At 46.1% G+C, this 25027-nt stretch overlaps 1 protein-coding gene across 2 annotated transcripts; it reads left to right on the top strand.

The window, feature by feature from the left end:
* Positions 1 to 1118: 1118 nt before the first annotated feature.
* CA6 (carbonic anhydrase 6) lies at positions 1119 to 23725 on the top strand. Of its 2 annotated transcripts, XM_068986549.1 has the most exons (9): positions 1119 to 1197; positions 4855 to 5034; positions 10781 to 10929; positions 13692 to 13784; positions 17164 to 17233; positions 18934 to 19091; positions 20776 to 20899; positions 21000 to 21029; positions 23352 to 23422. In XM_068986549.1, exons 1-9 carry the CDS (start codon positions 1119 to 1121, stop codon positions 23420 to 23422), a joined length of 954 nt encoding a protein of 317 aa, XP_068842650.1. The 2 variants fall into 2 exon arrangements, with proteins under 2 accessions (XP_068842650.1, XP_068842649.1); XM_068986548.1 differs by lacking the exons at positions 21000 to 21029; positions 23352 to 23422 and adding an exon at positions 23604 to 23725.
* Positions 23726 to 25027: the final 1302 nt, after the last annotated feature.

Raw genomic sequence — 25027 nt, 5'->3', positions numbered from 1 at the left:
TTCCATAGAGCAACTCAGATACCCACAGTAGCTGGGATAGCCCAGGACACGTGAGCTGGGACTCAGCATCCACCAGTGATTCAAGAGTTAGGATGAGGAACTTCCCCGGTGGTCCAGTGGTTGAAACTTTGCCTTCCAACGCAGAGGGTGCAGGTTTGATCCCTGGTCTGGGAGCTAAGATTACACATGCCTTGTGGCCGGAAAACCAAGACATCAGAAAACTGAAGCAATGTAACAAATTCAATAAAGACTTTAAAAATGGTCCACACACACACACACACACACACACACACAAAAGGCTTAAGAGAAAAAGAGGATGAGAACAGGACAGCCTGCAGTTGGATCCTCCATTTTATGCTCAAACATGGGGCTTCCCCAGTTGCTCAGCAGAATCCACGTGTAATGCAGGAGACAGAGAGATGTGGGTTTGATCCCTGGGTCAGGAAGATCCCCTGAAGGAGGGCATGGCAACCCACTCCAATACTCTTACCAGGAGAATCCCATGGACAGAGGAGCCTGGTGGGCTACAGTCCATGGAGTCTCGAAAGAGTCGACACCACTGACCATGCATGGGGCCCAGGCCATCTCTCCAACTGTCTGGCTGAGGGCAGCCCTAAGTCTGCATTAGTGGCAGGTGTCTACTGCTGAGGCAGGCAGGAAATACCATGCAGCATCCGGCTGGGGTTTTAGGCACTGGTGATGCCCCTCACCAGTTCCCTTCCTGGGCCCTGCTTGCCAGGAGTGAGGTCACAGAAAATGCCATTGTTTTGGAAAAACCTCCCCACTCTGCAGCCCTCTGCCTGGGGCCATCTCCTTGGCCCGAGGTAGTCGCTTGCCCACAAAGGCCGCAGTGTGTGACCCTCTGAGTGAGTTTTCATAAATCAGACAGCAAACAACCAAACCCTTGGGCCAAGTGGACTCAGTGCTTGTGCCAGGGGTGATGGGGCAGGTGCGCGTCACCTGGCCAGGGAAGAGGGTGTGAGGGGCGTGCTATTTTTCAGTGGGCACAGCGAAGGGTGGATCAGCCGGCCAGACCCGGTAAATTGTTATTTACAGTTTCTGAGCTTTTAAAAGAGGAGCCTCCGCAGCATCGGCCCTGACTCCAGACCTGCCGCAACATGATGCCCCTGATCACCCTGCTATCCCTGCTCATGCTGGGAGCCCAGGCCTGGCATGGGGTCGAGTGGACCTACTCAGGTAAGTCCCACCCCAGGGGCAGTGCCCAGTTCTCGAGGGCGAAGCCTGGTCAGTCGGGGTGACCACATGTGACAACTGTGTGCGGTGCTGTTGGGGGCTCCACATCTCACGCTGGGGGAGACCTCGGTTAGGGAGAGAAGGACAGAGTTCTCCCCATTTCTAGATCCCTGAATCAAGCACAGGGTTTCTGCTTTTCCACTCCTGGGGCTGGCTTGACAGCCTGCTCAGTGCTTCTGACAGCGAAGCCATTTGCACTCTCTGTCTGTGGAGATAAAAAATAAAGCGGTTATATGGAGTGAAGTAAGTCAGAAAGAGAAAGACAAATACTGTATATTAACGCATGTGTATGGAATCTAGAAGATGGTACTGATGAACCTATTTGTAGGACAGCAAGGGGGATTCCTGCAATGCAGGAGACCCGGGTTCAGTCCCTGGGTTGGGAAGATCCCCTGGAGAAATGAATGGCTGCCCACTCTAGTATTCTTGCCTGAAGGATTCCATGGACAGAGGAGCCTGGCTGGCTATAGTCCATGGGGTCACAAAGAGTGGGACATGACTGGGCGACTATCACTTTCACTCCAGTAGAGATGCCGGCATAGAGAACAGATTTGTGGACACAGGAAGGGGAAGAAGAGGGTGGGACGAATTGAGAGAATAGCACGGAAACAAACAAATTACCATACGTAAAACACATTGCCAGTGGGAATTTCTGTGTGACTCAAGGAGCTCAATCCACTGCTCTGTGACAACCGAGAGGGGTGGGATAGCATGAGTGATGGGAGGGCAGTTCAGGAAGGCGGTAACATATAAATGCATGTGTACTAAGTCGCTTCAGTCATGTCTGATTCATGGACTGTAGCCCACCAGGCTCCTCTGTTCATGGGATTCTCCAGGCAAGAATATTAGAGTGGACAGCCAGGCCTTCCTCTAGGGGATCTTCCCAACCCAGGAATCAAACCTGTGTCTTTTATGTCTCCTGAATTAGCAGGCAGGTTCTTTACTACTAGCATCACCTGAGAAGCCCAGACATATGTATACCTATGGCTGATTCATGTTGATGTATGGCAGAAACCAACACAGTATTGTAAAGCAATTATCCTCCAATAGGAAAAAAAAGTGGTTGACGGGAGCTCCCTGCAGTCCCCTTGAAAATGTATGGGGTTTGCAAGAACTTTCTTATTGGAAATTCCATGATACACAGTTTATCTAGAACAATTCAATGTGCCAAGAACCAAGTGACCACTACACGGCCTCCGAGCTGGTCTCTCTCCGTTGCCTAGCTCTGCTGAGGCCCCAGACTCATACCTCGAGCCCTGCTTACAGGACATGAAGTGGAAAAAAAACCTCTAGTGTTTACCACAGGCCCACATGTGAGCCAAAGAGAGGAAGATTGTGGGGTTCAGATAAGAAACACCTCTTCTGTGTGGCAGGAGCAAAAGCACCTGCCTGGCCCTCCTCCTCTATGTCCTGGAGGGAGGCATGGGGCCCAAGAGGATGCTCAAGGCTGCTGGAGTCAGGAGCAAGCAGGTTTTGAAAGTGCTCTCTGCACAGTCCACCCTGGCCTCAGATACTGGGGGAAGTGTCCACTTAGGGTGGATGTGTGTCCTGTTAAGTCAAGGGCAGCAGAGTTAGGGACATCGTGGGAGGGTTCAGGAAGTCTGGCAGCAGAGGGCAGGAAAGCCAAGTGACCAATCATTCTGTCTGACCCAGAGGATCCCTCCCTGGCTCAGCACCATGAGACCCCAGGGTTCTGCTTGGGCAGGCCCGTAGATGCTGAGGGTGGTTGTAGGGTAAGGACAAGCAAGGATTCCCACAGTGCAGACTGTTCCTCTCAGCTCAGCATAGCCTGAGACTGTGGCCTTCTGGAAGCACCAGGAGTACAGGAAAGCTACTGCAAATACCTCTTGGAAACACTTGAGAAACGCTCATGCTGGCAAAAAGCCTTTTTGGCAGTGCTCAAGACGTCTGGCCTTGGGACTTCCCTGGGGTCCAGTGGTTAAGATTCTGCACTTCTAATGCAGAGAGCAGGGGTTCGATCCCTGGTCCCAGATCTTAGATTCTGCATGGCAGGCAGCGGAGCAAAAAAAAAAATTCTGACTTTGATGCTTGCATCTGCTTCTAGGAAAGACTTGTCTACAATTTGGTGTGTATTATTGAATAGTGAGGAGAGGAGGAGAAATAAAGAATTGACTTTTTATTGAACCAGGAAACTATAAGAGGCCCAGATATGATCATCTTTCTCGAAATAACCTGTGGGTGACACAGCTGCCCCCTGAGAGGGGAAAGAGAGCTGGAGTCCCTGTTGCAAACAGGTGAGACCAGAAATCCACAACTGTTTGCAGGCTGAATACCCCATTACAAAGACTTGCTTTTTTTGTTGTTTTATTTTTTTAAATTTTTTGGCTGTCCACACAGCTTGTGGGATCTCAATTCCCAGTCCAGGTATCTAACTGTGGAAGTGCACAGTCTTAACCACTAGACTATCAGGGAATTCCTATGCTTTCATCACTCTTTTTTGTAATTAGTAACTACCTTTAAGAAAACAAATTTCCTTTCTTTGACATTTTTTCAACTAATTTTTCTAGATTATCCTTGAACCTGATGCTTCATTTCTTGCCTTGAATCCACAGTGTAGGCACCCAGGTGGTCTTTACAATACTGGGAACCAGTCAAGAGGGGTTGGGAAAGAAAAGAGGTGGGAAGGTCCTGCCGTAGGGTGTATATGGGGCTTTGATAGTGTTGAGGGCTGTGAAAGGAAACTGCCACTCAGAAGTGAGGAAAAGCCCTTAAAAGTAACACAGGAAGGCCAAGGCCAAGGAGCCCTCAGCACTGTTTATCAGCTGTGTGCTGTGCCAAGTTCCTGTAGTTATGTCCGACTCTTTGTGATCCCATGAACTGTAGCCCGCTAGGCTCCTCTGTCCATGGGATTCTCCAGGCAAGAATACTGGAGTGGATTGCCATGCCCTCCTTCAGGGGATCTTCCCAACCCAGGGATCGAACCTGTGTCTCTTTTATCTCCTGCATTGGCAGGCAGGTTCTTTACCACTGGCACTGTAGCCAGATCCCATATTCATTAGCTGACAGTCACTCAAAGAAAAAAACCAAAGCTAGGTCTTAAAGATAGCCATTGCTTTCAAAATACTAAGTCATGTTCTCAGGGCCAGTGGTTGCAACAGAAAAATTAGGAACCAGCCCCGAAGCCCCCCAGGGTCTGTGAAGCTGATTTAGATGTCCTTCCTGCCTCCTTGGGCTTCTCAGATGGCTCAGTGGTAAAGAATCCATCTGCCGTTGCAGGAGATGCAGGTTTGATCCCTGGGTCAGGAAGATCCCCTGGAGAAGGAAATGGCAACCCACTCCAGTATTCTTGCCTGGGAAATTCCAGGAACAGAGGAGCCTGGCAGGCTACAGTCCATGGGGTCACAAAAAGTTGGACACAACTGAACAACTAAACAACAACAACAGCCCGCCTCCTGAAGGCCCTGCTCTGCTTTCTAGAAGGCAGACCTCTGGCCTTGATCTCAACCTCTGCTGGCCTCCCTGGCCAGGCCCTGCTGTGAGCTACCAGCTCTGGCCTCTATACTGAGTGAAGTGCCCACAGAGAGGGCCCAGCTGGGCAGCACCTCTCACTGTGACCCCCTTGCCTCTCTCCCATGTCAGAGGGTGTGCTGGACGAAGCACACTGGCCGCTGGAGTACCCGAAATGTGGGGGGAGAAGACAGTCGCCCATTGACCTGCAGATGAAGAAAGTTCGGTACAACCCTTCTCTGAGGGCTCTGAACCTCACAGGCTACGGACTCTGGCACGGGGAGTTCCCCATGACCAACAATGGCCACACGGGTAAGGATGGGCTACAGACCGGCTTCTGTCCCTGGGGGGAGAGCGAGGGAAGTGGGCGGTGGGGGAGGCTGGTAGGGCTGCCCAGAGCTAGACATGCGGAGTTGCAGAGTGTGGCCTGGGGGCTGCAGGTGTTGAGTCCTGGCACTTTGTCCCGGGTCGCGCAGCGGCTGTCTGTAGACTCAGTTTTCCACTCACCCCTTCATTCCCCACTGGCCTCTCTCCAAGCCCACTCTGACTCAACCAGTGGAGATTCAGCAGACAGACAGGCGACGCAGCAAAGCTGCATGGCCCACTGTGTGTTCTGTTGATCTGTGCCCTGGTCTGATTGGTCACGTTTTATATGTGAGAAGGTCAGACAGGAAAGGCTGGGTGTTGGGGCCTCCCTATTTTAGAAGCCCAGACTGGACACTTATAAAATCCGGCTATACCTTGGCACACATCTTTCTCATTTTCACCAAGTGGGTTGTTTCCTCCAAGCCTCAAGACAAGCCCAGAGGGAGGTATTTTTTAGGCTGAAACCAGGGACTTTGAGAATCCAAGGGACTTCCAGTCATACAGTCTCTAATGGTCGAGCTGGACCCAGTCCCCGGATGTCGATTCCTCCACTGTGTCCTCCTTGGAAACATCCCTTTCTACTCCCACTACTGTCCATTTGCATAGGCTTATGGGGGGTAGGGTCATAGGACTCAGATTTCCTCTTTGCTCTGTTGAGAAAATAAAACCCATTGCTCTTCATGTGGCTGGCGAAGGTAGCAGCCCTCAGATACCTATGATTTGGATCACTGACCTCCACAAATAATTCATGAACGCGTCATTTTATCACGAATGTCAAGATCCTGCTTCCAGCATCACTCTCTGAAGCATCTGGGAGGTTGGCAGAAGAGTGGGACCCTTTCAGATTGGCTTATTTCACCTGTGCTGGTGTCTGACTCTTTAAGACCCCATGGACTGCAGCCCGCCAGGCTCCTCTGTCCACAGGATTCTCCAGGCGAGAATACTGGAGTGGGTTGCCATGCCCTCCTCCAGGGGATCTTCCCAACCCAGGGATCTAACCGGGGTCTCCTGCGTTGCAGGCACATTCTTTGTCAGCTGAGTTACCAGGGAAGCCCTTCTTTCACCTAGTCATGTGCATTGAAGGTTCCTCTGTGTCTTTTCACAACTTGATAGCTCCTTTCAGCATTGGATTGTATTCCATTGTCTGGATGCACCAACGTTCATTTACCCATTCACCAACTTAAGGACATCTTGGCTGCTTCCAAGATTTAGCAACAAGAATAAAGCTGCTATAAACATCAATAAACACCAATGTGTAGATGTTTGTGTGGACATAAGGTTTCCACTCATTTGGGAAAACAGCAAGGAGCATGATTGGTGGATTGTATGGTAAGAGTATGTTTAGTTTTGTAAGGAACTGCTCATCTCTCTTCCAACGTGGCTGCACCATGTTGCATTCCCACCAGCAATGCATGAGTGTTCCTCTTGCTCCACATCCTTGCCAGCATTTGGTGTTGTCAGTGTTCTGGATTTTGGTTATTTTCATAGGTGTGTAGTGGCATCTCATGATTGGTTTAATTTGTATTTCCTTGATGAACTGTGCTGTGGAGCATCTTTTCATATGTTTATTTGCCATCTGTGTATCTTCTTTGGGGAGGTATCTGTTATGGTCTCTGGGTTATTCGTCTTCTTATTGTTGAGTTTTAAGGGTTCATTGTATATTTTGGGTGGCAGTTCTTTATCAGATGTGTCTTATACAAATATTTTTTCCCAGTCTATGGCTTGCTGTCTAATTCTCTTGATGCTCTCTTTTGCAGAAATTTTAAATTGTAATTGAGCCCAGCTTATCAATTCTTTGTTTCATGAATTGCGTCTTTGCTGTTGAATCTAAAAAGGTACCATACCCAAAGTTATCTAAATTTTCTGTTACCTTCTAAGAATTTTATAGTTTTGTACATTACATTTAGGTCTGTGATCTATTTTGCATTAATTTTGGTGAAGCATATAAGGTCTTTATCTAGATTCTTTTGTGTGTGTGTGTGTGTGTGGATGTCTAGTTGTTCCAGCACCATTTGTTGAAGAGACTCCCTTTGCTCCATTGTATCACCTTTGCCATAGGCTTCCCTGGTGGCTCAGTGATAAAAAATCCACCTGCCAATGCAGGAGATGAAGGTTCGATTCCTGGGTCAGGAAGATCCCCTGGAGAAGGAAATGAAAATCCACTCCAGTATTCTTGCTTGGGAAATCTCATGGACAGAGGAGCTGGGCAGGCTGCAGTTCATGGGGGTCACAAAGGATCAGACACGACTCAGCAAGTAAAGAACAACAACATCACCTTTGCTACTTGGTTAAAGATCAGTTGGATGTATTTATGGGGGTCTATTTCTGGGCTTTCTTTTAGGCTCACCGATCTATTTGTGTATTCTTCCACCAAGACCACACTGCATTGATTATTGTAGCTTTTTTTCTTCCCTGGCCTTGTGGAGAGGCATGTGGGATCTTAGTTCACGACCAGGGATTGAACCCACGCCCCCTGCAGTGGAAGAGCAGAGTCCTAACCACTGAACTGTCAGGGAAGTCCCTACTGTAGCTTTTTAGTAAGCCTTTAAAAAAATTAATTTATTTATTTGGCTGCACTGGGTCTTAGTTGCTGCATGTGGGATCTAGTTACCTGACTAGGGATCAGACCTGGGCTCCTAGATGGGGAGTATAGCGTCTTAGCTACTGGACCACCAGATGACCCTACTGTAGTTCTACAATAAGTCTTAAAGTTGGGTATCATTGGTGCTCCAACTTTATTCCCCTCCTTCAACACGGTGTCAGCTTTCCTGGGCCTTTGGCTTCTCCATGTGAATGTCAGAATTAGTTTGTTGACATCCACAAGACAACCTGTTGGGGTTTTGATTAGGACCACACTGAGTCTCTAGGTCACATTGAGAAGAACTGACATCTGGACAATAGTAAGTCCTCCTATCCAGGACTATGGACTACCTCTCCATTTTTAAAATTATTCTGTGATTCCTTTCATCAGAATCTTTCAGTTTTCCTCATATAGATCTTGTATATACTTCGTTAGCTTTATACCTAATTATTTAATCAGGAGGGAGTGCTAATGTAAATGATATTGTGGGGTTTTTGCGGCTTAAACCACAGAATTTTATTTTCTCACTGATGTGGAGAGTAGAAGTCCAAGATCAAGTGTCGCAAGGTTAGTTTCTTTTTCGAGGCCTTTCTCATTGATTTGTAGATGGTCAATCGGATTGTATTCTTAATCTCAAATTCTACTTTATATGTCTATTTTATGTTTATATCCTTCCATTTTAATTATTAGATTAGAATACAGATATACAATTACATTTTAACAAAAAGAAATTGAAAACACACTTGGATGTTGAGAGAAAGTGCTGCAAAAGTTTCTAAAGCTTATTTTCTTCTTTTTAAAAAAATATTTATTTATTTGGCTGCACCAGGTCTTAGTTGCAGCATGCAAGATCTTCAGTTGCGGCGTGTGGGATCTAGTTCCCAGACCAGGGATTGAACCCCGAGGCCCCCTGCATTGGGAGCATAGACCACCAGGGAAATCGTTCTAAAACTTGTTTTCAGTTTCTCTATTTTGTTGTAGACATGAGCACAGAAAATGCTCAGATCATGTGGTTTTTCTGGGCTGATAAGAATCTGGTTAAATTAGTTCCGAACAAAGAAGAGTCAGTTCTGGAAGTTAAATCAATTGTCAGAACCTGGAAGGTTCAGCAAATTGATTTTGGGGAGGACAGCTAGTTGGCCTTACCTTTTCAAAAGCACAGTGATAAGCCCAGAAGTGCTGCCATTTTTCAATCCGGCCTGTGCGATCCTGTTGATACAGCTTGAGAACTGAGACATTCTGTCTGCAGGGGATTGTGTTTCTGGGGAAACATGCTTATCGGGATCTCTGTTACGGCTCATGTGGTACTAACTGTCCTCAGCTCTGCAGTCTCTGGACACAGAAAACTGAACATCTTCTTTGATAAACTCTTCCATTTTTCTCATGGGAGCATTGACTTTGAGGCTGGCCACATTTTAAGCACTAAACACAGAACACCTGTTCTGCCAAAGGGCATGTAAAACCTCAGAGGCCAGATTCCTGCCTTCTGGCATATTATGAAGCTGTCATCAGCTTCCTGCTGCTTCTGGAAGGGAAGAAGGGGGCATTTGACAGATATCAAATTCCTAATTTGGGGGTTTTTTGGCCACACCTTGAGAAGTGTGGAATCTAATTGCTTGACCAGGGATCCAACCCATGCCCCCTGCATGGGAAGTACAGAGTCTTAACCACTGGACCACCAGGGAAGTCCTCAAAGATCTAATATATGCTCGTTAAGAAAACGTACTTGCTTATAACTATCATCAATGACTTTAAATAGAAAACCTTGTTAACAAGACAGATGCTGACTGTCCCTTTCCGAGTCCTAAGTTATACTCTCATAGATATTTTTCTTGGTCACTTCTGGGGTCACTCTGCAGGTCTCCCTTTTGCCTGACTCATTCCAAAATATAGAGTTTTCTCTGAGGCCCAAGCCAGTGGAATAAACAAGACAGCTGTCTGACCAGAGTGACTTCCCTGTAGAAAGTCTGTAGGGCCCAAGGCATGAGTTATCTAGAAGACTAAACCATTTTCCTGTCGACAAAAACCTAACATTTGAAACTGTTGATGATTACATCAAATTCAATCCCATGCTGAGAGTCTGCGTATTTCCTGACATGCTGCAGAATTTGATCTCTTGTCTTCTGAAAACCAGTTGAGGCCTGCAGTGATGATGTCCTGTCCAGGCCTGGTTCTGCCTGGACCTACAAAATGAGTGACTGCAAATCTTTCTACCTCCCTGGGTTGGCTCTTCGGTCCATAAAATAAAGGGACTTTTCTAGGAGTCCAGTAGTTAAGAATCTGCCTGCAACTGCAGGGGGCACAGGTTTGATCCCTGGTCTGGGAAGATCCCACATGCCATGGGACAGCTAAGCCCAAGCACCACAACTACTGAGCCTGTGCTCTAGAACCCAGGAGCTACAACTATTGAGCCCGCATGGCCTAGAGCCTGTGCTTCACAACAAGAGAAGCCACCATAATGAGAAGCCAGCACACCACAACTAGAGAAAGCCTGAGCAGCAGTGAAGACCCAGAGCAGTTCAACCAAAAAAAAAAGCGTAGAAACCCTCAGGGATGCTCCTTTCTATGCAGCGGGATGGATTGTTAGTTGGGCTGGTTCTAGAAGTCAACATGGGATGAAGATTTTAACCACATCGTGGAGAAGATTATGACCTCAATTCGGCCTTCCAGGGTATTCACCTCAGGTAGTAAAAGTAATCAAAACAGTCCCAAGAGGCCCCATTTCCTGTTCCCTACCCTGTGGGCAAATTTCAAAATTGGCCACAGCTGAAGCGTGGAATTCTGGCTTCCACACTCACTAGCCCTATTTTTTCAGGGATAATCAGTTGGACCTGCCCTTTGGTGTCCTGCTCCTGACCTGCTGGTCCTGAGTGGGAAGGTGTGTGCCCTGGGACAAGTGCCTGTTCAGCCCAGCTCAGGGCCTGGTCCCCAACTAGCCCTGTGTGCCAGTTGCCTCCTCAGCGGGGGTCACCCTGCCCATGGCAATCTAGGTCTGTCTATAGCACCTGCTTGCTCCAGGAGTGGGCAGGTGGGCAGGGACGCTGCCTCACCTGTGGGCCTGCCCTGTCCTCACCCTTCCGCACACTCCCCGCCCCTCGTCTTCTCTTCTAGTACAAATCAGCCTGCCATCCACCATGAGCATGACGACATCCGACGGCACGCAGTACTTAGCCAAGCAGATGCACTTCCACTGGGGCGGAGCATCCTCGGAGATCAGCGGCTCTGAGCACACTGTGGATGGGATGCGATACGTAATTGAGGTACCTTCAGGTTCCTCTTTCTTTCAAACCCCATAGTCATGTTTCTGATACTTTCTTTTTAAAAAATATTTACTTATTTATTGGCTGTCCTGGGTATTTGCTGCTGGGAGGGCTTTGCTCTAGTCTGCCACCCCGTGGACAGCAGCCCGCCATGCTCCTCTGTCCATGTGATTTCCCAGGCAAGAATATTCGAGTGGGTTGCCACTTCCTCCTGCAGGAGATCTTCCCAACCCAGGGATCAAACCCAGGTCTCCTGGGTCGGCAGGTGGATTCTTTACCACTGAGCCACCTGGGAAGCCCTGTTTTAAAAAATATTTATCTATTTTATTTTTGGCTGTCCAGATCTTCATTGCTGCTAGGCCTTTTCTCTAGTTGCAGTGCTTGGGCTTCTCATTGCGGGGGCTTCTTTTGTGGAGCGCGACTGTAGAGCCTCAGACTTCCATAGCTGTGGCATGTGGGCTCAGTAGTTGCAGCTCCCGGGCTCTAGCGCATAGGCTCAGCAGTTGCGGAACAGAGGCTTAGTTTGCTCCTCAGCATGTGGGATCTTCTCAGATCAGGGATCAAACCCAGGTTTCCTGCATTGGAGGCAGATTCTTTACTACTGAGCCACCAGGGAAGCCCTGTTTAATTTATTATTACTATTATTTTTTGGTGGCTCTTGCTGCTTCTAGGCTTTCTCTAGTTGCAGTGAGTGGGGGCTACTCTCTAGCCATACTGCACGGGATTCTCACTGCGGTGGCTTCTCTTGTTGTGGAGTTCAGGCTCTCGGGTTTGCAGGCTTCAGCAGCTGTGCTGCACCGGTGGAGTTGCCCCTTGGCACATGGGATCTTCCCGGACCAGGGATTGAACTGGTGTCCCGTGCATTGCAAAGCAGATTCTTAACCATTGGATTACCAGGGAACCCCTACTTTTCTCACTACAACAGCCAAAAACACTTTGTGCAGTGATGAGTCAGGTCACCCTGAGGTTAAATTTATTTTTCATTCACTCACCACTAATCACTGTTCTGTGCTGGGGGTTCCGGTTGGGTCCCCGCCTTCACGAAGTCAGCCCGAAGCAGGAGTATACAGGCCACCGAGTGGGGCAAGCCCTCTTTAGTTTCAGCTGGATTTCTGTGTGGTAGATTTGCTGGTTTCCTCTCTTGCTTAGGATGGATGCGTGCCAAGTCGCTTTAGTCGTGTCTGACTCTTTGCAACCCCATGGATCGTAGCCTGACAGGTTCCTCTATACATAGGATTTTCCAGCCAAGAATACTGGAGTGGGTTGCCATGCCTTCCTTCAGGGGATCTTCCTGGCCCAGGGATTGAATTTATGTATTTTAAGGCTCCTGCCTTGGCAAGCGGGTTCTTTACCACTAGTGCCACTTAGGAGGCTTCGTAAAGATAGCGTATTGGATTCTACTTCAAAAAAGAGAGAACTGATGAGACACTAGTGAGGATTATCACTGCTTCGGCTGACCATGTTTTGACAGTGGCCTCCTGAGGTAAGGGGGCATATGCCCACTCTAGGGAGACCTCAGGAGAACCCCGTGGCCTCATACGATCTCCTAGAACTCTGCCAGCTTGTCTGCCTAGGGGAAGGTGAATTGCCATCTCCCCATAAGAGACGCAGGTTTGATCCCTGGGTCAGGAAGATCCCCTGGAGGAGGGCATGGCAACACACTCCAATCCCATGGACAGAGGAGCCTGGCGGGCTACAGTCTGTGGTGTCACAAAGAGTCAGATGTGACTGAAGCAACTTAGCACACAGCACACATAATCCCACTCATGTTGTTTGCATTCTTGGAGAATTTTCTGGGCTTTTTTTTTTTAGGGTCAAAATTTTAATTTAAACTTGATTCACATATTTTATACATTATTCTTTTTTATTGATATATATATTATTGAAGTATAGCTGATTTACAGTTTCAGGTGTACAGCAAGAAGATTCAGTTATACATATATACATATATTATTTTTCATATTATTTCCCATTATAGGTTATTACAAGATATTGACTATAGTTCCCTGTGCCATACAGTAAACTTTTGTTGCTTGTTGTGTATCTGTTTTTTTAAAATTAGAAATCTAGCACTTATTCTTACTAAGCAAACAAGTGGTATACATTATTTTTTTGTATGAGTACAGGCTATGCAAATTAAGCTGTTTCAATAAATATTAGAAATGTTCATTACTTTGCAAATATAAAGCAAAATCAGCTAATACAAGCAATACAAGCCTGCATTAACCAGAGCTTCTCCCCATGAACTTTTCTCAGCCCTCTCCCCATGTCCTTCTCAGAACTTTCTGGTGTTAGATCTTGTAGCCCAGATGGAGGGAGATGGTGGTCAGCAGTGTTTGTCAGTCAAGCAGAGGTGCCAGATGAAGCATCTTTTTTTCATTTTCCTCCTTTCCTGAAAACCTGAAGCATTTGAAAGTTATAGGAATTGCCCTTGACTTGCCCTGATAGCTCAGCCTGTAAAGAATCTGCCTGCAATGCAGGAGACCCTGGTTTGATTTCTGGGTTGGGAAGATCCACTGGAGAAGGGATAGGCTACCTACTCCAGTATTCTTGGGCTTCCCTGGTGGCTCAGCTGGTAAAGAATCCACCTTCCATGCGGGTGACCTCGGTTCGATCCCTGGGTTGGGAAGATCCCCTGGAGAAGGGAAAGGCTACTCAATCCAGTATTCTGGCCTGGAGAATTCCATGGACTGTGTAGTCCATGGGGTCACAAAGAGTCAGACACAACTGAACAACTTTCACTCCCTTTCTTGTTTCCACAGATTCACGTCGTCCACTACAATTCTAAATACAACAGCTATGAGGAAGCCCAGAAAGAGCCAGATGGTTTGGCTGTGCTGGCGGCCCTGGTTGAGGTAGGCTGAACCTACACACTCGAAGTTATAAACTGGTGTCAAAACAAGGTGTTAAGTGTAGAGAGAGGGTTTTCCTACTTGTCTCTCCTCATGTATTCCTGAGCTCACAATTCTTGGAAACACTGACTTGATAAAAGATCTACTCTTTAAAGAAAAATATTTGTCTACTTATCTGGTCTTAGTCGTGGCACAAAGGATCTTTGTCCCTTATTGCAGCATGCAGCATCTTTAATTGAGACGTGTGATCTAGTTCCCTGATCAGGGATTGAACCTAGGCCCGCTGTATTGGGAGTGTGGAGTCTTAACCACCAGACCATCAGGGAAGTCCCTGAAAGACCTACTCTTTCCCCAGTCCTTGCTCACAGTTACTGTGGTGCTTCTGGGTCACCAACCTCAAGGACCTTGGATGATCTGGACAAGCTGAGTTAGAAGAGCTGATCCCAGAGGGGCTGACTTGACAGAAACTGGTCTGAGGACATGAGGAAGCCTGCGGCCCAGTAGACAGAGGCCACATTTCTGCATTCCTCAGAAAGTCTGGAGAGTGGGACTTATGTCTAGGCAGCAAGAAATGGTCAGTGAATACGATCCACTCCCCAAATAAGTATTGTATTAGCTTCCCTGGTGGTTCAGCTGGTAAAGAAACCACCTGCCAATGCAGGAGACACAGGAGACACAAGAAACATGGGTTCAATCCCTGGGTCAGGAAGATTGCCTGGAGAAGGAAGTGACAACTGTCTCTAGTATACTTGCCTGGAAAATTCCATGGACGGAGAAACCTGGCAGGCTACAGTCCATGTGGTCACAAAGAGCTGGACACGACTGATCACAGCTCATCAAAACCAAGCGTTATCAGTGCTCTGGAAATGGACCAAAGACAGTAACAAGGTAAAGCACTTATTTATGATAAATGCTGAGAATTTTGAGTAAGAACAGTGGGAGTTTGTGGGCTTCTTGCCTGGTACTCTTTCCATCTGCTAACTTGGTCAGCAAGTAATCCTAAATGAAATCAAACCTAAATATTCATTGGAAGGACTGATGCTGAAGCTGAAGCTCCAACACTTTGGCCCCTTGATGGGAAGAACTGATTCACTGTAAAAGACCCTGATGTTGGGAAAGATTGAAGACTAGAGGAGAAGGGGACAACAGAGGATAGGATGGTTGGATGGCGTCACCGACTCAATGGACATGAGTATAAGCAGACTCCGGGAGATGGTGAAGGACAGGGGAGCCTGGCGTGCGGCAATCCATTGGGTCGCAAAGAGTCGGATACAACTTAGCAACTGAACAACAACAACTTGGTCAGCAAGGTAGTTTCCTCAGGGCAGGTGAACAGGAGAACCAGCAGCTTCACTGCCAGTTACAGGGATTCATTAGATTGCTGATAAAAGTAGCAAACAACAGAAAAGACAGGAACCAGGAGAACTCACAGCTTTGGGAGTCTATCACGTCCTCACTGAGGTGAGTGGTCGGGGCAGACCAATCAGAAATCTAACTGGGAGATCCTGAAAATGAGAGAGACACAGAGAGCTTGTGTCAGCTTCCCAAGAAGGCCTGATGGAACGTGAAAGCTGAGTCTGACTTGGTAACTGGCTGACCTTTGAATGTGCTCCTCAAGCCACACACAGATCCATCAGCTTGGGCTCCTGGGGTTTGAGCACAACCTCTACTAAAATCACTGAGTGACTTTAAAATTGTGCTGACCATAGACGGTCCTAGGCTAAAAAAATAAAAATAAGACTTAAGACCTGAGCAGATCCATCAGCTGCTACACAGTACTATGGACATATATTCTACAGATAAAGCCCAGGCAAGTCACTGAATAGTTACATGAACAACAACAAAAACTCTGCAGGACAGTTTTTAAAAATCAGAATTTAGATTAGCTACCATATGTTATCTAAAATGTCTAGGAATCAAGGAAAAAGTTCAGCATGCAAATAGGAAAATGTGATCTGTATTTAGGAGAAAATGCTCAGTTGTGCCCAACTCTTTGCGACCCCATGGACTGTAGCCCACCAGGCTCCTCTGTCCCTGGAATTTTCTAGGCAAGAATAGTAGAATGGGTTGCCATGCCCTCCTCCAGGGGATCTTCCTGACCTGGGGATCGAACCCGAGTTTCTTGTGTCTCCTGCATTGGCAGGTGGATTGTTTACCACTGCGCCACCTGGGATGCTCTCTAGCACAAACTGATGTAAGTTGCACATTGAAGTCACTAGAGCAACCATTAATAACTTAAAATGGTTAAATGGTACACTGAAAGTATTTGTTTAACACAAAAGGTAGCTAGAAGAACAGAGAAAGAGATAACACACTTAGAAAACAGATAAAGGACAGTCAGAAATCGAAGGAAGGGGGTTGGGAGGAAGGAGACCTCCAGAGGGATGTATGGGAGAGAGTAACATGGAAACTTACATTACCGTATGTAGAATAGATAGCCAATGGGAATGTGCTGTATGCCTCGGGGAACTCAAACCCGGGCTCTGTAACAATCTAGAGGGGTGGGATGGGGAGGAAGGTGGGAAGGAGGGTCTAGAGGGAGGGGACATATATATACTTATGGATGACTCATGTTGATGTTTGGCAGAAATCAACACAATTCTGTAAAGCAATTATCCTCCAATTAAAAAATAAATTTAAGATTAGAAAAAGAAGAAATCCAAGAAAGTCTGAAGTTTCACCCAATGGAAGAATGGATCAGCATCGTTGACTGAAAAGAACCATTGTCCACAGACCTTTGTCACCAAAAGCAACTCTCCTGACTTCTAAAAAGTAAACACTCGTTCAAAAAATAGAGGATGTCGGAGGTCAGCGTTGGAGCAGTTTTGCCTTGGACAGTTGGCTCTCGTCCATCCAGTCAAAAGTCCTGAGGATGAAGAACGGAGCACTTGAGACCAGGCCCCCTGACCATAATGCATCTGGGGGCCTCCCTGGTGGTCCAGCAGCTAAGACCCTACACTTCCCCTACAGAGGGTATGGGCTTGATCCCTGGTCAGGGAACTAAGATTCTGCGTGCTGTGTGGCAGTGGCTAAAAAAAAAAAAACCCACAATGAATCTGACTGTGGCTGACATTGCCCAAAGCTAAGGTCACTGGGGATATTTTAACAGTGACTTTGGCCATTCCATGAGGATATCACCAGATACTGCCAAGAAGATCTTTTTCTGGCAAGCTGCCAAAATGCTTCAGATCTTGTCTTTCTGGAAGAAACTGGTGAGCCAAGGCAGTTGGTGCAAAGAACAGCCAGACTGTCTCCCCGGATGCCTCCTTGCCCTCATAGCTCTGCCCCATCAGCAAGGATACCAAACAGCTGAATTAAGGGAGATAGTACCAGATGGAGGACCCACCTCCCTTAGGTTAACTGCTCCATGTTTCCCCTGCAGGTAAAGGATTATACTGAAAATGCTTACTACAGCAAATTCATTTCTCACTTGGAAGACATCCAGTATGCAGGTAAGGGAAACCAACAGAAGGTGCACCAGGGCAGAGGAATGAGCCTGCGTGTGATGGGGACGGAGGGCAGGGAGAGCCACGGGTGGGGAGGGTTGCAGATAAGCTTTCCAGGGGTCACTTAGCTCCCTGTGCAAGGTCTCTGGCTCCAGCAGTTCCCGTGGTTGGCTCAGGCTGTACACACCTCTGAGAGACCCGTTCATAAACTACCTGTCGATTTCCACAACTGGAAAGTCTGGATGGCCTGAGTTCATGAATGAGGGATATTTTCAATTAAGCCACCCTCACCTCTGGCCCCAGCTGGTAGTGATGATCCTGGTCCTTAGACAGAGATGAGCTCCTTGGTTTCTAGTTGAGAAGAGTCTCAAGAGTGAAGCCTCTTGTCACGGTGTCTGTGAATGCAGACACTGGGCTGGTCTCCCTTCTCTCTGCCTCTAGAAGGCAGAGTTCTTGTCAGAGCATTTGCCCACTCCCACGATCAACTCTTGACCCTAAGCTGTAACCATGTCTGCTGCAGCCTTTGTTCTGGGCATCTCACTTTGCCCCGTATACCGGACTCCAGTTCCCTGACCTCAGTCCTCAACCTCTCCAGTAATCTCCTGACCTCCAATTCACGGGCCTCCACGTTTTCACTACTAGTCACGCTTCTTGCCTCTCAGTTCTCTTTACCTGGCTTGGATGCCACGGACCATCATACTGACACACCCATGCAAATGCCCTCCATCCCTCCACAAGCTTACATGATAAAGCCCTACGCCAACTTCTACTTTCTCAGAGTCTGTAGCCAAAGAGCCTATAAGGAGTGTGCCTGAGAGAAACACAGATATTTCTAATTGGTATTACTTTCATTCCTAGCTAAAATATAAACAAGTACTAACACTGCTCAGAAATCCTAAAATACTCCTCTGGGCATTTTCTTTTCCCCTCTCCACAATGATTGCATCACCTTTTCTCCTCTCTCCCGAAGCACCCCCTCCCTGGCCCCAGCTTCTCCCCTGAAGGGGATGCCTAACCTCCCACTTCATGGAGAAGGTAGCCAGTCACTCACTCATCTTCTTAACTTGGCAGTCCAGTGGTTAAGACTCCCAATTTCCACTGCAGGGAGTATGGGTTCAATCCCTGTTCAGGGAAGTAAGATTCTGCATGCCATGTAGTGCAACCAGAAAAAAAAAAAAAAAACTTAGAAATTTTTTGCCTGCTCATTGGGCTATGCACTACTAGACTTCACAGCCTTGGTTAAACAAGCCTGTTTATGTATATATTACACTGATATCCTCTTTGCCATTAAAAAAATGCAAAAGTGCTCAGGAAAAAGAGCAGAATTCCTCCTCATGCAGCATCTTTCATTGCAGCATGTGGGATCTAGCTCTCTGACCAGGGATCGAACCCAGACCCCCTGCATTGATAGCACAGAGTCTTAGCCACTGGACCACCAGGGAACTCCCACGAGTGTCCCCTGTCTATAGACAGGTGAGTATCCCGCCAGGGCCACCCAGCCAGAGGAGGTATTTGAGTGGGTTTCTCCCCAAAGTCTTTGCTCTTAACCCTTTCCGGGAAGCAGCACACTGGGTGATGTTTCCCAATGATCAGGTTCTAAGTTCTGCTTAAATCAGGAGATTTAAACATGGTGAGATATGAGCCAAAAGCTGTCCTCTCAAGGGGCAGCAGTGGTCCCTGACATTGCTTCTCATCCCCTCTATTAGGACAAAGCACAGTTCTGAGAGGCCTTGACATTGAGGACATGCTACCTGGGGACCTCCGCTACTACTACAGCTACTTGGGGTCACTCACCACTCCTCCCTGTACAGAAAACGTCCACTGGTTTGTGGTAGCAGATACTGTCAAGCTCTCCAAGACACAGGTGATGTACGAGATTGCTTTAATATCCTGGTCTCTCCACGGCCTGATCAACATGAGTGTTCCCCTAAATCTCATCTAATGCCAATACCTGGGTTCCTATAGTGTTTTCTATGTCCTGGGCTGTAGTGCCTCACCTCTATCACCATGGGTGATCTTACTAGTGCTGTGCTGTAGCAGAAACGGGCCAACAGGCATCAGAGAGTCCAAGAAATCGATAGGCAATGCAACAGCAACAACAGAAAACACTGGGACCTGATCCAAGCCATAGGAGAAAATTTGCATAGTGAAGGCAAATATTTATTGAGTGCCGCTCTCACCAGGTATTACGTGCGCAAACTCCATGTCCTTATGGGGCTACATTCTAACCTCGTAAATAACTTTATGCAAGAAGGACAGCTTCAGATTTAGCCCTTTACCATCTAAAAATGTCTGTAGCCCTTTGAGGGGAAGAAGAGCTGTATCAATCATCTTTTGTCCTTGAGCCTAGCATGGGCACATAATAAGTATTTGTTGAGTTAAATAAAGGACAAATGTTACTGAGGTTGCAAAGCAAACCTTCTGGGTTCCTCAGAATGTTGTTCCTCTTTTAAAATTTTCCATTTCCCTATTTCAGGAAAAAATGCAAAGTCCCCTTATTCTTATACCAACATGTAAAAACATTGCCAACCAGGTTGAAAGTGCCGAGATACCTAACAAAAGTCAATGTTAGTTATCTATGAGAAATGCACCTTAAATTCAGATCTAGAAGAATTTCTGCAAATAAAGTTATCTGAGATGAACTCAATTAAAAAAAAATCACAAAATACCAAGAAAAAGGCACTATGAGTATCAGCAGAATTAGACCTACAAAGATTTCAGATATTGTAATTATCAGCCAATTAATATAAAGGATGTTTAATATTATAAAGAATGCATAATATCTATAAATAAACATATTCGATATGTTTAATATGTACAAGAGTTTGAAATACAAAGAAAGAACAAAGTATAAAAATGACCAAGTCAACTTGAAAAGTAAATTGTTAATTTCTAGAAATAAAAAGATAGTAACTGAAATTAATAATTCAACAAATAGTTTAATAGCATGTAGGACAAGTTCAAGAAAGAATTGGTAAGCTGGAAGACAGAGCTGAGACAATTATGCAAAACGCAGCATCATAAAGAGAAAAAGAGGTAGAAATATGAAAAAGTAGAGAGGTATAGAGAAAATTCTAGAAAGACCTGAAAAATGTCAAGTTGAAATTATAGTGGGAGAAGAGAGGTGGCATAGAGAAGAGGAATAATTTGAGAAATGTTGACTGACAATTTTCCAGAGGGTTGAAAGGCACCATGTTATATAATAAGGAAGCCCAATGAGTCAATGAAAACAAAAAGGAGCCTACACTAAACACGTCACAGTGAAGCCACAAGCTATCAAAGCAGAGAAGATCTAAATATCAGCCAAAGAGAAAAGACGTATTTCATGAAAGAAATACGGCTAAATACCCATAGAAAAAGATCGAAAGATATTGCCGGAAGAATGACTGGGTGGATGAACGCCAAGGCACACAGTGCCCAGAACCACTTCAGGACTTGAGATCTTTATCAGAGTTATATAAATCCAAGCGCTGGTTCAACTGTTAACTAACTTTAAAAAAGTTACCCAGTGCCTCTCCTCTCATGAATTCCTTTCATGTTGCTGGCAGGTTGAGAAGCTAGAGAATTCCTTATTGAATCACCAGAACAAGACCATCCAGAACGGTTACCGCAGGACTCAGCCCCTGAACCACAGAGTGGTGGAGGCCAACTTCATGTCTCGCCCTCATCAGGGTGAGTGGGATCAGCTCTCGTCTGTCCTCTGCCGTATGTGATGATAATTTCCCGTTTTCCTCCTTCTCTGGGTGAGCCCCTCTCTTCTGGCCACAGTAAGGGAAGGGGAGTCATCTAAACCTCAGGGGCCGTGGGTGGACCAATCAAAACAGGGCTTGGGCGAAGAGCATGACTCATTTTTCCAGTCCAGGCAGTGGTACTCCTGAGTAGGACAGAGAGGGTGATGAGAACGAACCAGCTCCATAATAGTACCTAGTATTGGCCAGAGACAGTGGGAGAAGCAAGATGTCAGTAACATAAGATGCTCCCATAGAGTGTCGGCTCAAGTTAACCTCATCATATCCAACTCAGATATTTCCCCCACACTTCTATCTTGGTCTGCAGTACAAACCCATCCTCAACTCCTCCCATAAATTCCCTCAAGGTGGAGTTAACTAGACCACATAATGCTTATTACCTTTTCTTGGGGATCAGACTGGGGGTGGATTAGCCACCAAATGGCCTTTGAACCTCGCAGGTGGCTCAGTGGTAAAGAAACGGCCTGCCAATATTAGGAGAAGCACAAGATGCAGGTTAGCTCCCTGGGTCAGGAAGATCTCCTGGAGGAGGAAACAGCAACCCACTCCAGTATCTTTGCCTGGGAAATCTCATAGACAGAGGAGCCTGGTGGGCTACAGTCCATGGGGTCACAAAGAGCTGGACACGTCTGGATGCACACAGGTGAAGCTGCAGATGCCAGGATGCTGGAAGCAGGCATAAGTGGTCCAGTTTCCCCTGGACCTTCCAGTCCAGGAGGTGGGGCTTCAACTGTGTCGGTTTGACTTATCTCATTTCTGTGGTCACAGGAATGTAAATATTCTGCAATTTCCCGTCCCTATTTTGTCCAGTTCTCTGTAAAGTGGTGGTGAACTGCACACATTCCCTGAATTCATTGTCTTTACAGTATATTCCTATTAACCATTCCTGAGGACTTTATTGGAGTAGGAAATGGCAATCCACTCCAGGATTCTTGCCTGGAAAATTCCATGGATGCCTTTATATTCTCTAATAAATAGATCTGGTCTCCAGTCAATATCACCCTACCTCTACATGTGCCTTGCAAAAGTTAAAAATTTCCGTACATACTCCCCAGCACAATAAAGCTCCATTTATAGTTTTCGCCCCATCTCTCCTGGTTCATTTATTGTTTTCCATTGTATCAGTTTGCCCCTTTCATACAAAACTAACAGGAACAATGACACCAACTATAATTTTAATTTCCCCATATTATACTTTATACAATATTGTTGTTGTTCAGTCACTAAGTCATGCCCGACTCTTTGTGACCCCATGGATTGCAGCATGCCAGCCTTCCCTGTCCTTCACCATCTCCCAGTTTGTTCAAAGTTGTGTCCATTGAGTTAGTGATACCGTGCAACCGTCTCATCTCTGTCTCCACCTTCTCTTTCTGCCCTCAATCTTTCTCAGCACCAGGGTCTTTTCCAGTGAGTCGGCTCTTTTCATCAGGTGGCCAAAGTATTGGATATTAACAGTCACAATTTCTTTTTCTAAAGGATGACACCCTCCTAACAGGTCCAATCACTAGCAGACTAAACAAAGGGAGCTTAGCCCCATTGGTCTGTCTCCTTGTTCTAATTTTGCTAACATTTTCTGCTATTCTTGCAACAAGCACAGCTTGTATCATTCTCCTTAGGCCACTTCTCCAATGCTCTTTCTGTTGCAGCAGGGCAGGAGTGTCATTCCAATGTACCCTCATGAGAGATACCTCAGAGGTTCTAATAACCACTTCTTAGTCCAGAATGTCCCATCTTGCAGTATGTCATTTTGGCCCTCACTTCTGAGACTTGCTATTTAGGAGAAGTACACTAACCCCCAGGCTTCCCTCGTGGCTCAGTAGTAAAGAATCCTCCGCCAGTGCAGGAGACTTGGGTTCCATCCCTGGTTTGGGAAGATCCCTAGAGAAGGAAATGGCACCCTGATTCAGTACTCTTGCCTGGAAAATCCCGAGGACAGAGGAGCCTGGCAGGTTACAGTCCATTGGGTCACAAAGAGTCGGACATGACTTAGCAACTAACGACAGCGATAACAATAGCAACAATATACCAACTCCCAGGAAATAGGAACAGGGCTTCTTCCCAACCCCAGCCAAGGGATCTGAACAATGCCCTTCCTTTACTGAGAAGAGAACAGAGTACTGGCCATCATCTCACTCCTACTTTACTCAGACCCAGACTTCTATGTAGCAACCCAACTGTACAATACACATGATATTTCATAGTTCTATAGTATCTGTGCCAGATCGGTTAATATGATCAACTCATCAAAGATGAATGACCTGAGAAACAAAGATCAGTTATAAACACAGGAGAATAGCAAAATCGGCCCTCTTGCAACTTATTTATTAGAAAACACCTATATATTCTAAGGTAAAGGCTACTGAGCTTCACATGAGAAAACCAAGGGTCAAGGGTTGAACCATCTTTGACATGTCACCCCTTGGATTCTGGCAGCTTACAAGCCTAAGTTCAGACATAGCAAGGATGCCTGAAGCCAATAGGATGGGAACATGGCAGGCGTATGAAAGAATCAAAAATATTTCTCCTAAATATACATGTAGGGAATGGTATCTGGCTGTCCTGTGTCTCCTGTTTTCACGAATCTCTTCAAAGTTCTGACTTTTTCCTGTTAACTCTTCTTTTTATAGAATACACTTTAGCCTCCAAACTCCACTTTTATCTAAACAATATTGACCAAACCCTTGAGTACCTGAGAAGATTTATTGAACAGAAGATAACAAAGAGAAAAAAACAAGAGAATTGGCCTTGAAGAGTGAGCCCTGCCTTCTGCCCAAGAAGCCCTGGGTGACCAGATCATACCGTTTCTACCGAGGCAGCTACTTAATTTACCATTAAAACAGGAGAAACCGTCATCCATGAACGGAAATGAGATGGCTTAAATGCATGAGAAGGGTTTGAGCGAGATGATACCAATGGGAATTGACTGGAAAAGAAATTTAACTACCCTCCTATCGAATCACGTACATTGATTTGTCTTAATTAGAAATCAGCCTGAAATCCTAATAGCATTTAGATGAAATAAAATAACTTTTGAAATTTGTTATTTAAGAACTTCTCCCTTCTATTCCTTTGTGCCATTTCAAATATTGTTTCTTTGCTATATCCGGAGGGACCCAGGTGATGGGGTAGAAATGAAGGTGGGAGGGATTTCCAGCTTTTTTCAAAAGTTCCCACTGACGTTATTGAAAGGTTAAAAATGAAAGTTTCCAGTCAACAACTGATATTTTTATAACTTTTATGAAAACTGTAAGTACTATTGTTTGTTTGTATTATTGTTAATTTATGCTTCCAACTTTCCACTATTACAACAATGCAGAGTAGGAATTTCAGTCGTGTCCAACTCCCTGTGACCCTATGGACCACGGCCCACCAGGCTCCTCTGTCCATGAGATTCTCCAGGCAAGAATACTGGAGTGGGTTGCCATTTCCTTCTCCAGTGATAAAGTGTGAAGTGAGTGAAGTGAAGTGGCTCAGTCGTGTCTGACTCTTTGCCACCCCATGGACTGTAGCCTACCAGGCTCCTCTGTCCATGGGATTTTCCAGGCAAGAATACTGGAGTGGTTTGCCATTTCCTTCTCCAGGAATTTGGCTGAGTTTAGCTTTAAAAACCTGACTTCCCTGGTGTCTCAGACCAGGGAAGAATTCACCTGCTACACAGGAGACCCGGGTTCAACCCCTGGGTTGGGAAGATCCCTTGGAGAAGGGCATGGCAACCTACTCCAGTGTTCTTGAAACCAAAAAAATAAACCCAACACAACAACAAAAGCCAAAAACACCCAAAGAAAAGAGTAAAATGGTTTCAGGTGATATTCATTTGGGCTAATGTTATTTCTCTAGATTGTCATTGTGAACATTTTAAAAACTATCTGCATTGGCAGGTGGAGTCTTTACCACTACACCACTTGGGAAGCCTTTTTAAACTAAATTGCTGTCAACTTTGTGATCCAATAGTTTTGTCCTGGGAGGGAGCTGTGGAGGACAGAGGGCACATTGCATCCTAGTGACAGCAGAAAAAAGACGCTTACTCCTTGGAAGAAAAGTTAGGGCCAAC

The sequence above is a fragment of the Capricornis sumatraensis genome, chromosome 14 (genome assembly GCF_032405125.1).
Source record: "Capricornis sumatraensis isolate serow.1 chromosome 14, serow.2, whole genome shotgun sequence".
In the NCBI taxonomy this organism is placed as follows: domain Eukaryota; kingdom Metazoa; phylum Chordata; class Mammalia; order Artiodactyla; family Bovidae; genus Capricornis; species Capricornis sumatraensis.
Note: the sequence above shows the minus strand (reverse complement) of the source record. Positions and strands in the feature narration are given on the sequence as shown.

What these genes read in the sequence shown, in the direction of transcription:
- CA6 (XM_068986548.1), top strand. Translation starts at nt 1,119, where the DNA reads ATGATGCCCCTGATCACCCTGCTATCCCTGCTCATGCTGGGAGCCCAG. An exon ending in GGTCGAGTGGACCTACTCAG is followed by an intron (nt 1,198 to 4,854) that starts GTAAGTCCCACC and finishes CTCCCATGTCAG; the next exon opens with AGGGTGTGCTGGACGAAGCA. An exon ending in GACCAACAATGGCCACACGG is followed by an intron (nt 5,035 to 10,780) that starts GTAAGGATGGGC and finishes CTTCTCTTCTAG; the next exon opens with TACAAATCAGCCTGCCATCC.